The 15,504-nt window shown below is 51.8% G+C and overlaps 1 protein-coding gene across 4 annotated transcripts in view; it reads left to right on the forward strand.

The window, feature by feature from the left end:
* The window catches only part of PPP1R12C (protein phosphatase 1 regulatory subunit 12C), a 38,554-nt gene that overhangs the window by 15,891 nt on the left and 7,159 nt on the right, over window positions 1-15,504 (forward strand). Inside the window, exons 5-14 of one of the 4 annotated variants that reach the window (XM_081837356.1) lie at window positions 574-718; window positions 1,961-2,035; window positions 4,585-4,673; window positions 5,958-6,100; window positions 6,202-6,296; window positions 10,239-10,430; window positions 11,647-11,742; window positions 12,293-12,387; window positions 13,720-13,827; window positions 15,203-15,293. In XM_081837356.1, coding sequence (XP_081693482.1) covers window positions 574-718; window positions 1,961-2,035; window positions 4,585-4,673; window positions 5,958-6,100; window positions 6,202-6,296; window positions 10,239-10,430; window positions 11,647-11,742; window positions 12,293-12,387; window positions 13,720-13,827; window positions 15,203-15,293 — 1,129 coding nt within the window. The remainder of the gene's footprint in view (window positions 1-573; window positions 719-1,960; window positions 2,036-4,584; window positions 4,674-5,957; window positions 6,101-6,201; window positions 6,297-10,238; window positions 10,431-11,646; window positions 11,743-12,292; window positions 12,388-13,719; window positions 13,828-15,202; window positions 15,294-15,504) is intronic. The other 3 variants (XM_081837358.1, XM_081837357.1, XM_081837359.1) reach the window with 3 other exon arrangements.

A 15,504-nucleotide genomic window follows, 5' to 3' on the forward strand; every position in this document is an offset into this window, starting at 1 on the left:
TTTGGGCACTTGCCATACCCACTCTCCCAGCCCAGGTGGTTAGTTGCACCACTTCTTCTGATTCCCCCCCTCTCCTCCGTGCCTTGCCAAACATCCCCTGAGCAAAGGCGGGGCCTAGGGAAAAGCGTAGGCCAAGTCAGTGCCAGTCCCCACCCCAGCCTCCTGATGGTGACTCGGAGCTGATAAGAATCCAGGATATTGGCATCCTGCTCCCAGCCATCTTGCTTTGAGCATTTGGACCCCTCCCCTCAAAAAAGAAGAAAAGAAAAAGAGAGATGACCCCAGCAGGTTTCCAGCAAGTTCCATCCACGCTGCTTCTCTAACTCACTCACTCTTCCAAAAGTCCCAGTCTCCTGTCCCCCCTGTTCTCCCTGCCACGAGAACCTCAAATTCCTGGCCCTTAGATATGTACCTCACAGAAGAATTCAGGAGAATTCTTGTCCCTGGATAATTTGGGACTCTTGAGTTTTCCCTGTTTCCCCTCTTTTGTCTATTAATATCTAGTTTTCCCATAAGGCACCATGCCTCAGTCCAGGAAACCCCTGACGGCTGCTTTCTCTTGCCCTGTTGCAGGCTGCTCTTGCAGGCTGGATATGACCCCAATGTGCAGGACAAAGACGGCTGGGCTCCCTTGCATGCGGCAGCCCACTGGGGAGTGGAAGAGGCCTGTCGCCTCCTGGCAGAGCACTTCTGCGACATGGAGGCACTCAACAACGTGGTGAGAGCAAAGGAGGTGGCTGGTGTGTGTGGGTGGGTGGGTGTGTGTTGCAGAACCCAGGCTTCTTGTGGCTCCAGTTAGAAGAGCCCACACAGCAGGGCTGGAGAGGACTTGGTGTTGCCCAAGGCATTGGAAAGGCCCTGCCAGTCCGAGTAGGTTGGCTGAGCTAAGTGGCCCAGCACTCCAGCCTGGTCTCAGGCAACTTCATATGTTTGCAACTGTTCTTGGTGCAGAGGGGTTTCTAGGACAGCAAAATGAGGACCGTCACCAGATTTAAAGGAATTTTTAATGGACTAGTGTCAAAGCATTCTGATGGGTCAGTTAACTGACTACATCTGTATACATTTTCTTTTGAATAAAAATATGGTTCTGAAGGAGGGGGAAACATCAGGTTGTTTTTAGATGGTGCGTTGTTTTAGATGGTGTCACAGCCGATACCGTTGTGGACGAGGCTTGCTCTCGTTCACGAGGTGAAGGGAAAATACCTTTTCTGAAATGCCATCTGCATTTTTTTTATAATTGTGTCCTAAGCAGGTTGTTTAAAATAAAATAAAATGTTGCCTCTTAAGGTTACAGAGTTTTTTGTTTTGTTTTTTAAAAAAGAAATAGATTATTATTCTGCGTTGTTCAGTTAAAGGTTTACAAAACCAAAACCCAAAGGGGGAAGGAGATGTGGGAGGCTGGAATTCTAAATCTGCTGCCTGCAGCCACAAATAGAAGCTTGTGGGTCCTGCAAAATGCTGGAGGAAGGACAGAGACCTGGAAAGGCTTGACTTGGTTGTGGAGTACGACACAGGAGAACGTTTTGAAATGGCTGGGGATGTTTCTCCCATCTTCGAGGGTTTTTCCCCCCCTTAAGCTGTGAGAGGGTAGCCCCTTATTTCTCATTCCCCTCCCTTCTAGATTATTTTCTGAAAGGGCTACCCCCTTGCTTAGAACCAGAAGCTCTCCATTTGTACCTACCAAGGTGGGTTTATTTCCTCCCCTCATTGAAAACAGCAGCCAGTAATTCTAAGCAGGTGGGGAATCGAGTGTAACTCGTAGAAGCCCTGGATGTTGCTTTCTTCAGTGGGTGGATGGGCTTAGAGGAGGGAGGGAGGCAGGACAGCTGGTGAGTTGAAGGAAGACGCATCTACACCAGAGGGAAGCTGCTTCACCCACCATGTTTCCCAGTTTTATTCTGATGGCAAACCGTGACGAAAGGAGCCCTTCTCAGCCCCAGCTGTTTCCTCCCCATCCTAGGGCCAGCGTCCCTGCGACCTTGCGGATGAGGATACTTTGGCTCTGCTCGAGGATCTCCAACGCAAGCAAATCGACGTGAGTGACTTTTCTTCTTACCCTTCTCTCCCCCCGCCCCCGTGTGTGGCAGATACAACAGAATCGGGACCGCTGCCTAGGGTCTGTGCAGAAAGCGTGTGGCGCGTGGAGCCCTCGCTCTTGTGTGGAGCTAGACAGCGTTTGAACGCCTTGTTTCTGGAATGGGAGGGAAACCTTGCAGGTGCCTATTTGAGGAGTTGGGCTGAGAGAGGAGCTGCTTTGGGGGAAGCTTGCAAGACCCCTAGTCCCAAATAGAAGCTGCTTGTGCCCCGTCATTGCTGCTGTCAATCCCATTAAGAGGCGGTTGTATGGGTGGCATTGTGCTGTGTGCCTGCTTCACAAATGTCTCGTGCTAAAATCTGAGGTACAGAAAGGTGTCCCTGAGCCAAAAAAACCCCAGCCTCTTGACCCTTTTCACAGGCGGGTCCTTGTGGCTCCCACTATCGGCAGTTAGTCAGGCAGCGACGGAGGAAGAAGCCATTTGCTTCTTCCTCCGTCAGCTCCCTTAGGGCTGCTCACCTGGCACCTCACCTGATGAGTTTTAGGTGCCAGCTGAAGACATTTCATTTGCCCAGGTGCTTAATGAATAGTTGCAATTTATCTAGGACTCCCATCTTAATAGCTGTTGTTGTGTGTGTATATATATGTGTGTGTTTACATAGAAGCATGTACACACAAACAATATTTTAAGAGGTTGTGTGCTAATTCAGTAAACTTCAGGGGTAATTTTTCTCCTGCCCCCCCCCATCACCCTTTATTGGGTGCATTAGGACAGACAAAAGTTTCTTGCAGTGGCTGACTAGACTCATGCAGACCTGTGTAACCTTTGCAATTTTAAAAAGACCATAATTCAGCACCAAGTGGAGCTGATTTCTGTTGTTGGCTATGTATATGGCATGCAGATGAAGCAGCAGCCTATATTTTCTTTGTGTAACTGTTCCCTCTCATCATGGGGGCATGGGTTACATTTTTGTTCCCTTCCCAGAATTTTTTTCCAATTGGCTTTTTTAAAAAATAAATAAAAATGCTTGAGGGATGCAGGGGAGGCTCAGTCTTGGTTAATGTTATTTTACACGGCCTTCCTACCTTTGCAGCATCAGCCACAAGAGCAGAAAGTAGAGAGGAACGGCAACAACCCCACAGGGCAGGAGGTCAGGGAGCGAGGCCAATCCTGCCTGTCAGCTTAATTTGAGTTTCACCAGCCCAGGGCAGTGTTTCTGAAACTGCAGGGTGGGCCTCCTCAGAGCGGCGGCTGCTGGTGAAGCCCACACGCCTCCCTTTTCCAGCCCTCCCGGCAAAAACCTTCCGCAGCGAGAGAGGCTTGTTCCCGAGGGGATGGAAAGCAGTATGGGCTTCTCCCACCCGCCTGTCAACTGCATGCTCTTTTTCCACCAGTGGACTGAAACCAGATCAGCCTCCGGGCCCTTTGGAAACCTTTTAAGGGCTTTCCTCCTTCCCTCTGGGAGTTTTCCTGTGAGAACCAGTCTTGAGAGAGCCAGGTTGTAAGCCATAAAGAGGGAAAGAAGCCTTGGCACACAGGACACGTGAAGAAGCAAGGGGCTGGAGCAGCTTCCCAACAGGGAAAGGCCTGGAGCAGCCCTCACCCACCTGGCCCCTTCTGGGTGTTGTTGGAGGGCGCTGGCTGGGGATGATGGGAGTTGTAGTCCAACAGCACCTGGAAGGCACCAGATTGGCAAAGCCTGGTCTTAAAGTGTTTGGGGCGTTTTGATTTAGGGAGACATGGTGGAGGTTTCCAGAATCATGTGTGGCAAAGGCGAGAAGCCTGTGGTGCCCTCCTGGGTTTGTTGGGATTCCCAGCTCTTATCAGCTCCAGGCAGCGTACCAGATTTGAGTCCAGGTTGATTCACAAGCTGCTTTGAGAGCCTTTAGTGGCTGTAGAGCAGAAGATAAGTATTGTGTCACTGGTTTCACGTCATGACGGCTGTCTACGCTGCCTCCACTTCCAGAGAACATAATTTAATACTGAATACTTGTGGCTGTGGGGGGAGAAGGTTGGTGTTGTTTCCTCTTCGTAGGCATCCCTGGAGCATCTGTCTGGTTGCTGCAGGAACATGAACAGAGCCCTGCTTGATCAGACCAAAGGAGCACCAGTGTCCATTCTTCTGATCCAGCAAGGCTCTTCCTGTATCCGTGACCATCCCTGTGGCGGACCTTTCTTAGCTCCTAAGCCATGCAAGAACTCTGTTCCTCGGCTGCACTCAATGCAAATGCCAACTGTGGGCACATCTGCGCTTTATTTTCCCAAACACATCGCCCTCCCCCTTAAATTCAGCAGCAGCGTTTCAGGGTGATTCCCACAGCCTGTTCAGTACAGATCTCAGCCATTACTGCTCTTCTCCATTTGGTGGATCCTTTGGAGAAAGCAGAAGCTTTGGGGCAGTGCTCTTGCTCCAGGTATGTCTGCCCAGAAGGGCAGGTGCCATTGCCCTCTGCTACCCTGGCAAAATCTGTTCATCATTACAAAGGTCACATAGCCAAAGGGAATGAGAGCTTGACCCTCACCCCCCATCTCTCTCCCTAACCTTCAGCTACGCAGCAAGAAGGAAGCTCACCTGAAGCAGGCAGTGATTGACACCAGCTTGGAGCAGCCCCCATCGTACACGAGCAAGCACCGGAGGTGAGGTGTGGGCGTGGGGGCATTTGTCTCTTAGGTTCCCAACCTTTTAATGCTGCATTTCTGGTTCTAAAGTCCACAGCTTCCGCCCTTGTACCCAGCCGTCATTTCCCATGAGTTGGTAAAGGCGCTGGCTTGCAGCTCTGTCGGCTATCGGTTCTTTAATCTAGGATGCAGCTTATTATGGTTCAGCAGTATGGGAACAGGCACATGCGAACCCCACGCCAAGTGCACGTTGCAAAACAGGTTTAGAGAGAAGTCTTTATTTGGCGCGCAGCAAGTTTGGCAGCCCGGTTTGCTGTAGAAGTGTTTACTGTTGCAGACTGCAGACATCAGGTTGGGCTATCCAACTGTTTTGTGGTTACAGACGTCGAGCCTGTACAAATTGCAAGTGTCTCCTGTCGTCCCACAAACATTAGCAGGGAAGCAAAGCCTCTCCTGTTAGCAGGAAGCATCGGCTCGCTTGCCTCAAACTTGCGTTGGTTGGGCATTTCGTTACGAGATGTCACCAAGGCAACCTCGGTGATTGTTTTCTAAAAGCAAGCCATGCACTAGCTCACGCATGTTCAGACATGGAGGCCATGTGCCAGCTCAGACACCTCTCCCCTGTGTGAAGTTACGAAGCGTGTGAAGTGCAAGGTTTGGGGGCGCAGCCTCCACGTTGCCCGTTGAGTTGTGGATACTCTTGTTGTTGCTCAGTCACATCGCAGGCCTGAGGATCAGAACAATCTTGATTTCCACTGATCTGTCTGTCAGCTGCTCCGAGAGCCTTTTTGGCTGAAGAGCAGGAAAAGATTTAATATGGAAATACAGGTGTACAGCACTTCCAGGATTGGCACATAGGAGCAAGCCCTTAGGCTTAGGCTGGTTGGCAGCATCTTGCATGGTATGAAAGCCAAATTTCAGGAGAAATGGCATGTCATGTGCCTGAGTTGTCTGAGTTCTAGAGCAGCTGTTCATGCAAGAAACCAGTGTTCCCCTGCAGGGCAGCTGCCATGAGGCCATGCCTGGCCTAAACCAGAGTATGCCAGCCCAGCCCAGGTAACCTCTTTCATCTCGAGATCTCCGCTTGAACCCGATCATAAATAGGGAAATGAGAGCTTTTGGAACGAAGCAGTTTCAAGTGTGGCTGAAGTTTGCAACCTTCCAATGGCTCCCATTGGCTCTGTCTGGGAAACGCGCCATTGATGTAATTAACCGTGGTGGGCTGAGCAACTTCGCTTCTTTTAAAACTATCCACTTTCCTTTAACACCCTTAATTCCCCGCATCTCCTCTCTGCTTCTTAGGAGCTCTGTGTGCCGCATGAGCAGCAAGGAGAAGATCTCCGTCCAGGACCAGTCAAAGGAGCGCAAGACCCTGGGGACCATTGCCGTCGGCGAGGAGGAGACCAGCTCTGCCTCGGAGGGGGAGGAGACGCCACACTCCAATGGTAGGCGGAGCTACATGGTGGCCAATGGCCCTCATTGGCCCAGATCTCGGAAGGGTCTGGCACAGCCAATTAGATGCTAACCGCTTTCTCTCCTTTGGCAGAGGTGAAGGCCGCTCCCCCAACGGACAACAGTGCAGTGAATGGCGTCTCCGTGACCCCTGTCAGCCCTGTGTCCCCCAGTCCCATGGGGCAGAAGGTGAGGTTTTGCTCACCTACACGAACTCTTAGCTTCTCCCTTAGGTGAAAGGGGGGGTTGGCACATCTCCATGCCTCACCCCCCCCCATCACCTTTCACAGTGTAGGCCTGGGAGCTGCTGGACTCCTGTCGAAATCCAGCTCTTGAGAATTGAGAGGTGACGAGCAGCAGGGCCTCTTAAAGAGACGTTTCCAGTCACTTTTGCATTCATGGTCTTGGACTTGAGGCTGCAGGCCTCAGCTTACCCATCCTGAGTAGTCACTTCACTAAAGGGTTCTCTTGGGAGGAGGGAGAATGAAGAGTGAAGGTAGTTAGGGCTTCTGTGTCCTGGGAACCAGGACTCCTAGTTTCTATGGAATCAGGATTTGGACACGGGGGAACAGACAGCCACAAGACCTCAGTCCTGTATGGGGTGCTACTTGCCTGTTAAGAACTAGCTTCTTTTCTTTCCCCTCTCAGTTGGCTTTTCATGGGTCCTTGCATGAATGCTCCCCTCCCCTCTGGCACGTAACACTTGCTGAGTCCCCATTTATAACTTCTCCTGTCTTAACGCACCAACACCTTCATCTTGCATGCTTGGTTAACCAGTCACCTCTCTTGCACCTACCCTGGGATGAGGCCAGAATAACCGTCATCCTGTTTGGGACGCCAGCACAGGCGAGTCTGGCGATCTGATCGGCAGGTGACTCTCCAAGAAGAAGCCTCCTAAATAAGTTTGCCGAGGTGGTTGGGCCTTGGACACACGGAGATTCTGATGCCTGGTCGGCCGTCCTTTCCACTGCATGCCATTTTTGCCTGCACTGTGTGAAATACGTCGGACTTTTCTGTTTTCTTTTTCTACCTTTGTTTTCCTTTTCACATTTCCTCGCACGCCTTCCATCTGCTTCTGGCTTGCACCTCGTCCTGCTTCTTGCTTGCTTCCTTCCGCCTGCCCACTCCAGCCACAGTTTGCCTTCATCACCCCTGTTCTGCCCATCCCCAGCCCTCTGGGGCCTTCCATGTGGCGGCAAAGCTTGCGCAAAACAGGGATCATTCTGGTGCCCCAGAAGGAGCAAAAAGCTGCAGTGAGTGTCCCATGCAGATGCAAGGAGGGTGTGTGGAGAGAATGTGCCGTTGTGGGTGTCGTTTCCCCCATTAATGGTCTGGCACAGTTGCCTCTTAAGCTGGTACCTTCCAGATGTTGGGCCACAATTCCCATCACTCCTGTTGGCCATGCTGGCTGAGGCTCATGGGAGCTGGAAACCTAACATCTGGACGGCACCAGCTTGGAGAAGACTGGCATCGTTGAGACCAAGGCCTTAAAAGAAGCTGAGCATTCTCTTGCCTGGTGAGTTACCACTGGCTGTGTGTTTTGAGAGCTGCATTAATCAGATTATTGTGGCGGACCAGGCCCCACTCCTGGTCGGGAGGCTTTTGCAGGGGCCTTCAGTACCTCCAGTCCAAGCCACTGCCACATATAGCAAACACGTTCTCAGAGCGCCAACCCGTGTACATACAAGAGAGAGGTATTGGGAGACTGGAGGGAAACCTCAAGAAATTATTGGGATGCGGGAGAACTGTGGCGGGGTGGGTTCTAAAAGTGTCCCAACAGTGGGCATGAAATGATGACTGACAGTGGGGGGATGCGGTGGCATAGTTGGGGGAAAGAACTGGGGTATCCTTGAAAGGGGCCTGACAGGCTGGCTGGAACCCTGGAACAGGAGGGTTCCAACCATGCAACGTTTTCTCGCAGATCCCTCTTGTATTTCCTAAGGCAGATCCATTTGCTAGAAATGGGAGTACTTGCATGACCAGAGACTTTTAAAAATATGCCAGTGAAAAACTTGAAAGTGTCTTTTTGGCCACTGAGTGGAACTGAGCTAGGTGGGTGTTCAGTCTGATGTGTGCAGCAGGGGCAGCTGGTGCTTTGTGGTTTCCCGCGAGTGCAGGTGTGGGATTTTATTTTTATCGACGGAGAAGGGGGTTCCCCCTGCAGATATAAGATTGCTGATACTTGGGAAGAGAGAGAAAGAGGTAGAGGTTAAAAGTGAGCTGCTTGTGGCCTGTGGGATGGTGTGCTTGAGGACCAGGAGCCCAGTGGGCTACTCAGGGGGCAATACTAGGTTGGGGCAGAGGCTGCTGGGAACCTGGACACAGATAGCAGCACGGCTCGGCCTGAGCCTGCCTGAGTGGGACGGGGAAGCCTGGCCACCAAGCCAAAGGCTTCCTGCAAAGGGAGGCGATGCGGAATTTGTTACTGAAAGGGCTGCGGTCCAAGCCTTCCTCAGCAGGGAAGCCGATGCAAACTTCTCAAAGCTCAGCAACTTCCTGACCAGCTTTCAATGCTCCATTCTGCCAAGGCAGCTTTCCAGGCCTGCTCACCTGCCATGAACTCTGCTCTGAAAGCTTTCCAAGATTCCCCAGGGCGGATGCATTATGATGTGGCTCTTGACAGTCCTCCTCATTAAAAGCGTTGGCTGCTCTGCTTTGGAATGTCCAGTCAGCAAGAGCTGCCAGTGGGGGGGGGGGGAGGAGAGAGGGGGAGCTCAGGGCAGCCTCATTTTGAGAGAGGCCCCCCCCAAGTGCATGGAGGTGGGAGGTGGCCCCTGGCATGGCATTTGTTGCAGCCCTGACACTTGCACCCCCCCCCCGTCCCACATGCCATGTTGGACTTTGATGCTAAATATCCATATACACCCTTCCTTGTTGCAACCGTGAGTGAAGCGTTGCTTGTTAGCACTCCCAGGAATGTCATTATGCAGAGGAGAGAGGCCTCCATAGCTTGTCTGTTTAACAGAAGCTGTTCCCCAGTTCTGGGTAGATCTCTCTTGTGAGTGCGGTGGGGAAGCCACAGAGCTGCATCCACCCAGCGGAGCCAAAATCCAGTCCTTTAACCTACTTCCATGCCAAGACTTTGGCCTGGAACATGCAAAGCAGTAACGAAACATCTCTTGAGCATGTGCAGGGTGGCTTTCTCCCAGCAACCTTGGCGGCATGCAAATCTTTTTGAGTTGAGGATTCCAGGGAGTTGGGGGTTTTGACCTTCCCTGTAGTTCCTCTTGTTTGGGGAAATCAATGCTGGGCACTTGCTTTTAAATCTTTCTTCCTGTAGAGACAATCCCAGGAGGCCTGGCTCTCCCCCTAGTTGGCTGCACAGCCCCCCCAAACTCTGGCCGTGCCTCTGTTGCATAGGAGGTCTCCCAGCTCTCGTCTGCACCAAGCTGAGCCCTCTTTCCTTGATTTGGGACTGATAACATCCTTCATCTCCCCCCCTAGTCCTTCTCTTAGATCAGAGTTTCCCAAACTTTGGTCTTCAGCTTTTTGGGGGGCTACAACTGCATCATCCCTAGCTAGCAGGACCAGTGGTCAGGGATGATGGGAATTGGGGGTGTAGGAAGGAGGCTGTGGCCCGCCCCGGGTGTCATCCTTGAGGGGGGGTGACAAAATGGCACACTGTGAGGGGCAGCACTTACCACAGGGCCTGGCCTGCAGCAGGCCTGAGCCACGCGTCTCTCCTGGGAGTGGCTTGGGGCCCCACACTGCCCAAAACAGCAGCGTGGGGCTTTCATCCACCAAGCAGACTCCATGGACAGCTCCCCACAGTGTCCCCCTGGGCGGCTCGCCCTGCCCCCACTGCTCTAGGTACCGGAGCAGCTAGCTACGCCCCGATGGGAATTGTAGTCCAAATACAACTGGAGACCCAAGTTTGGGAAACTCTGTTCTAGATAATTGAGAGCCCCGTTCTCTAGCAGTGCTTGCTTGTTGTCCAAGGAGCTGTCAGGTTCTGTGCGAAGGACTGAGCATCCCCACATAGCCCTGCCTGGTTATTCCCTGCTTGTCCACTCCTAACTCCATTGTCCCGAGTTTCTCAAGTTCCCTCCATCCATCCTGACTCCCCTTCCTTCCTCTTCTCCCCACTTCCTCTGTCTCTTTTCTCCTCCCCTCCCACTCCCACCCCAACAGTTCTCTGGAGGCTCTAGCCGCACCATGGAGCCAGAGGACACGGCAGCTCCTGCCATCTGGAAGCAGAGCCTACGGAAGACCAGCAGCTTTGGGGTGCTGCAGGATGCAAAGCTGGAGGAGGAGGCGGCTGCCAAGGAGGGCAGTGGCATCAAGCGGTCGGCATCCAGCCCCAGGCTTGATACGGAGGAAAAGGTAAGCTGTGCCGTTACAATACCTGAGTGAGTAACTTGGGGGGGGGGCAGCATTTCAATTCAGCTTGGCAGCGTTGGATTGGAGCAGAAGCAAGGATCTTTCCATTTGCTATGATGGGGCAGTGAGAAGAGGGTTGCACTTTAAGGCTCTGCTAGGTGCAATTAAGATTCATTCTGTTTCTTTCCACCAGTTGGCCTCCTAAGCAGTTTATGGTTTGGGTTGTTTTTCTTTTAAGGGTGAGATTAGATTTAAAACAGTGTCAAGTAAGATAAGAAGGAAACCAGCAACAGACAAAACAGTGCAGCAGACAGCAACTGAAAATTACCAAGCAGTCTCGGATTGTATCTCATCTGGCAGATTGGGAAAGCACGACAAGACTTACCCGGGTGCCTAAAAATGGCAGAATATGTAAGAGGCAGATGTTTGGGGAGCACATTTCATCATCAGGACAGGGGTGGGGGCACCCAGAGCAGGGCACCTGCCGGCAACCTCAGTGCACACACAGGTGCACACACAGGAGAATTTCTATTTGTACATTGTGTATCCCTAGCAACATCTTGTGATACAGGCAGGCTTGTGTGCATTCCATTTGCTTTCTCTCACTTGGAATTTAGCTTTTGGTGTTCATTTTCTTAATGTTTAAAAATAGTAAGCTGCTAGCCCTTAGGGCTGCACAGGCATTCTTGGAAGCATTTTGGAGAAACCACAGCTGGAGGAGGGCAGGTGGGTCTTCCAGGGATCCGAAGGCGGAGTCTTCTGCATAGGACACCCTGCCACTCCCCACCGCTAACAGAAGCAGTATTAAGTTACAGGAAGCAAGCAAATAAGTAGAAACCATAACCCAGTGGTGTAGAGCATATGCGTTTGCATGTGGAGAGTTCACTCTCTTAGCATCTCTGCTTGGATAAATGGATCTTGGGAAGCAGAGCTTGGAAAGTCCTTTGTCTTGAGGCCTTGGAAAGTCTCTGCCAATGAGAGGAGAAGATACAGACTAGAAGGACCAATGACCTGGCTCATTGTAAAGCGGCCTCATTGGCTCACCTTTATTCAGGACCCCTCATTCCAGCTGGGTGGCTTCTCAAAAGGGGATTTCAAGGTGTGTGGGGTTCTGCCATGAGTGTAGCCTCTTCTTTGCCCTCTTTCTTTCTTTCTCTCTCTCCCTCCCTCCTCCCCTCTCCTCCCGACCCCAACCCATCACTGCCTGTTGCACCTGCAGCAAGACATCCGGGAGCTCTTACGGAAGTGGAACAAGAACCCCATTGGCCCAGGGTTAGCCAATAGGAGCACAGCTTCTGAGCCAGCGGGTGATGCGGTAGGAGCCTCTGCCCATTAGAGGGTGTGGCTGATTACCTTGCTTGCTTGCTAGACAGCTTGTTGCATTTGGGGGGGGGTTAAGCCTGTGGGGCTTAGCTTGAGAGCCATGGGTTTGTGCGGGAGGGAATTCCCTTGGGCAGGGAACCCCCCTACCAGGGTCACTGGGGGACAAGAAAAATCTTATCCGGAGTGTCCTTTTCCGTTCCGCCCTTTGGTGTGGTTTTCCTCTTAACTCTTCCCTCTGCCCTCGCTCCCTTGTTTCTTTGACCTTTCTCTTGTCTCGGCCAAGCTACTCATAAGCGTCGCTGCCGTGTTAGGCATCGGGCTCAGCGCTGCTCTCTGGTAGAGCAGTGCCTCTGGTATCCGTCAAGAGAGTCACGAAGCATCGCTTAAGACAGCCAGAGCTTGTGGTATCTGGCCAAAAGCACAGTCAAAGCTTCCCAGGTCTCCAGCTGGCCTCTGAGATGCTCCCTCTCCTGGGCAGAACGTGAATTCACAGTGTTAACAGTAACAGCACATGGGATTCCCCATTTACCCCCTTTTTACAGAGCAAAGAGCCACGCCTGGCCCGCGTAACTCCGACCCCAACTCGGCGGATATTTGCCCTCCCAGACACGGAGCCCCATCGGGATCCCAGGCGAGCGTGAGTAATCGACCGGCGGCGAGCCAACGTGTAGCCCTTGGGATTCCAGATCGTTTTCAGGGAGACCCTCCGGTGTGAAGCTCGCTGCACGATGGGATGGATCTTCCCTTCTGTTTCAACCTCACATGGTACCCTGAGCATTAGAAAGAAATGTGATGAAAAGGAACCAGCTGAGTTGGTAGTAAGGCATTCTGCCCTTGACTCTGGAGGAGTGCAAGAGGAATACAGGCCACATTCCTTTTTGTATTCCTCTCTGCGCTCTGGAGACTGGAGCAATGTGTAATCCCTTCCTGAACCGGGTCGCCTTTGGACGTCATGGGGCTTCCTGCTCCCACCAGCCCCAGCCAGCATGGCGAGCAGCAGGGGATGATGGGAGTTGTAGTGCAGAGACCTCTGATGGGCTCTAGGTTGGGAAACATAAGATTAAACCATGGAAGCCTCCTTGCCGGGTTAGCTGGGATGAGCTTGGAGTTGGGTTCACCTGAGAGAGAAGTGTGATATGAAGCAAGGCTCACTTGTAGAATCAAGACAGATTGGAGGGGGAGCAGGGGAAATTGCTGCTGCCTGGCCTTCCTGCAAGCTCCACTCACCTTACTGGTGGTTAAGAGCATGGGCCACGTTCCTTGGGTACTCAGCTTCTTGGGCGGATGTGAACTCTGTTGTCTGTCTTCAACACAGCTCTTATCTTACCTTTTCCTTATCTTATTTTCATTTCTCCTTCACCATCTGTAATTTGGGGCTGCTGACAGTAGTGTCCAAAGTGACAATAGGTCTGAAGTGGATTTTAAGGGTGCTTGGGTTATTTAATTATTTCATAGAACACTCTTCCTAAAGTTTATCACTGAGCACAAATCGTTGGCAGGGAGGGGGCAGCATAGACTTTGAAGGAGGAGTTCTGAGACTGAGTCTCTTTAAATAGAAGTCGGGTTGCTTTGGGAATGTAGCTATGTCTTCCCTTGTCCATAAGACAGGATTAATTAAAGATTTGCCTTGCTGCACTGGTGGCGAATAAAATACTAACATTAAAAATAATTTGTGCATCAGGCATGCTGTATATAGCAATTTCAAAGGAGGACCAGCCAGTGAGGAAAAGCCTCTGTGGTCAATTCTAGGTGGTTTGTGGCTCATACAAGCAAGAGCCTGTGACAAGGGTGGGGGCTTAACTCACAGGTTTGGGAGACCCCTGGGTCAAAGCCGGAGTTCTAGGTAACCCTGGGGTTGTTGGGAGTGCAAGTGAAAGGCCTTTTCAGGGACCTCCTCTGAACACACACTCTTCCACGTGCTGTCTCTCTTTCTCCCTCTCTTCTTTCTCTCCTTCCTCCCTCCCCGCAGAAACTTAGAAGGTGGCCTTCAGATGAAGATAGACACAGCCCTTGCCCCACACCAACCCCCTTCTTCCACTGCCATCAGCTCTGGCATGGATCCCCGGGACCGCCGAAGGTGAGGGTTGGTGGGGCCTGGGGCAGGCAAACTACAGAAAGCAATTAGGGTCACGATAGACGGGCTCGTCTCTGTATCCAAGGAGCGGGGTTTCCTTGTTGATGTGGCATCTGCCGGTTCTCTGCTGCTTCTCTTGTTTCTATATAATCTTTCCTTTTCTCTTGACTCTTCATCACTGTTACAATGGCAGCCACATCTTGGTCTCCGGGGGGAGGGGTAGGGGGGAGCAGTGCTTGCTCACCAGCTGCTTTTGCTGCTTCGGTTGTTGTAGAGTTGGAAGGGGCCTGAGGGTCATCTAGTCCAACCCCCTACAGTACAGGAATCTCAACACATGCCCCCCCATCCAATTTGAAACCATACCAGTCCCTGATTCTTGCAATCGTGCTAGCAGTGCATGGGGTGTTAGGGGAGGGGTAATATCTCTGGTGGGGCGACACATTATGCTCCTTCGGGGGTAGTTTGTCCCCCTTTCGTCCCCACCCTGCACTCAGCTCTCCCTGTGTGGCTCTTAGAAGCTAGGAGTGAGCTTATCTACGAGGCATCTGACCTGTCTCAGAGCGTTCTGTGCCCAGTTAGGCAGGCTGAAGAGGGCATCAGAGGGAGGGCAGGCTTGTATTTTCCCACTCCACAGTCAAGAAAGTTGGGAGCAAACTACCAGGGTAGGCAAAGGGACATGCCTAGCATTGCAGTCGTACCTTGGAAGTCAAACAGAATCCGTTCAACTTCCAAAACGATCGGAAACCAAAGTGCAGCTTCGGATTGTCTGCAGGAAGGGCCTGCAGCCAATCGGAAGCCGCGGGACCCGTTTCGGACGTTCGGGTTCCAAAGAACTTCACAAACCGGAACACTCACTTCCGGGTTTGCAGCATTCGAGAGCCAAAATGTCCGAGTACCAAGGCGTTTGGGATCCAAAGTACAACTGTTGTAGTAGTAGTAGTAGTAGTAGTAATAATAATAATAATAATAATAATAATAATAATAATAATAATAATAATAATATCATTTGCACCCCACCCATCTGACTGGGTTGCCCCAGCCATTCTGGGTGGCTTCCAGCATATAAAAAAACATAGCAAAAATTAAACCTTAAACAGCTTCCCTATAAAGGGATGCCTTCAGAGGTTTCCTAAATGTTATATAATTTACCCATCTCCTTAACATCTGATGAGAGGGTGTTCCCCAGGGTGGGTGCCACTACCGAGAAGACCCTCTGCCTGGTTGCATAGTGCTTCCTTCCCATTACTGGGAAGCAACCAGCCAGGGCACAGGCTCTGAGGTGGTTGGCAAGTAAGAAAGGGGAGCCCCCTGGAGCAATGGAAGGGGCACAAAGAGAAAGCCTTGTAAATGGTGCCCAAACCCTCCGTTCCTCTGCCAGGTCGTACCAGACGCCCGTGCGGGACGAAGAGTCGGAGTCCCAGAGGAAGGCCCGTTCGAGGCTCATGAGGCAGTCCAGGCGTTCCACGCAGGTAGGTGTTGGTGCAGGTCATGGTGGTTCAAGCGTGGAGGTACCACTAAGCAGACTGGAAGAGGGGAGTGCCAGGCATAAGGGAATGCGCTTGTCTGGCCTAGCTCAGAGACTTCGCAAGGAACTCTTGCTGTGTTATGCCAGCATCAGCCTCTAGGTGGCGGGGTGGTTCTCTGTTTGGTGCATGGTTTTCATGTGCCTTCCCTTCTCTT

The sequence above is a fragment of the Podarcis erhardii genome (genome assembly GCF_964252035.2).
Source record: "Podarcis erhardii genome assembly, chromosome: 13".
NCBI classification, from domain to species: Eukaryota; Metazoa; Chordata; class Lepidosauria; order Squamata; family Lacertidae; genus Podarcis; species Podarcis erhardii.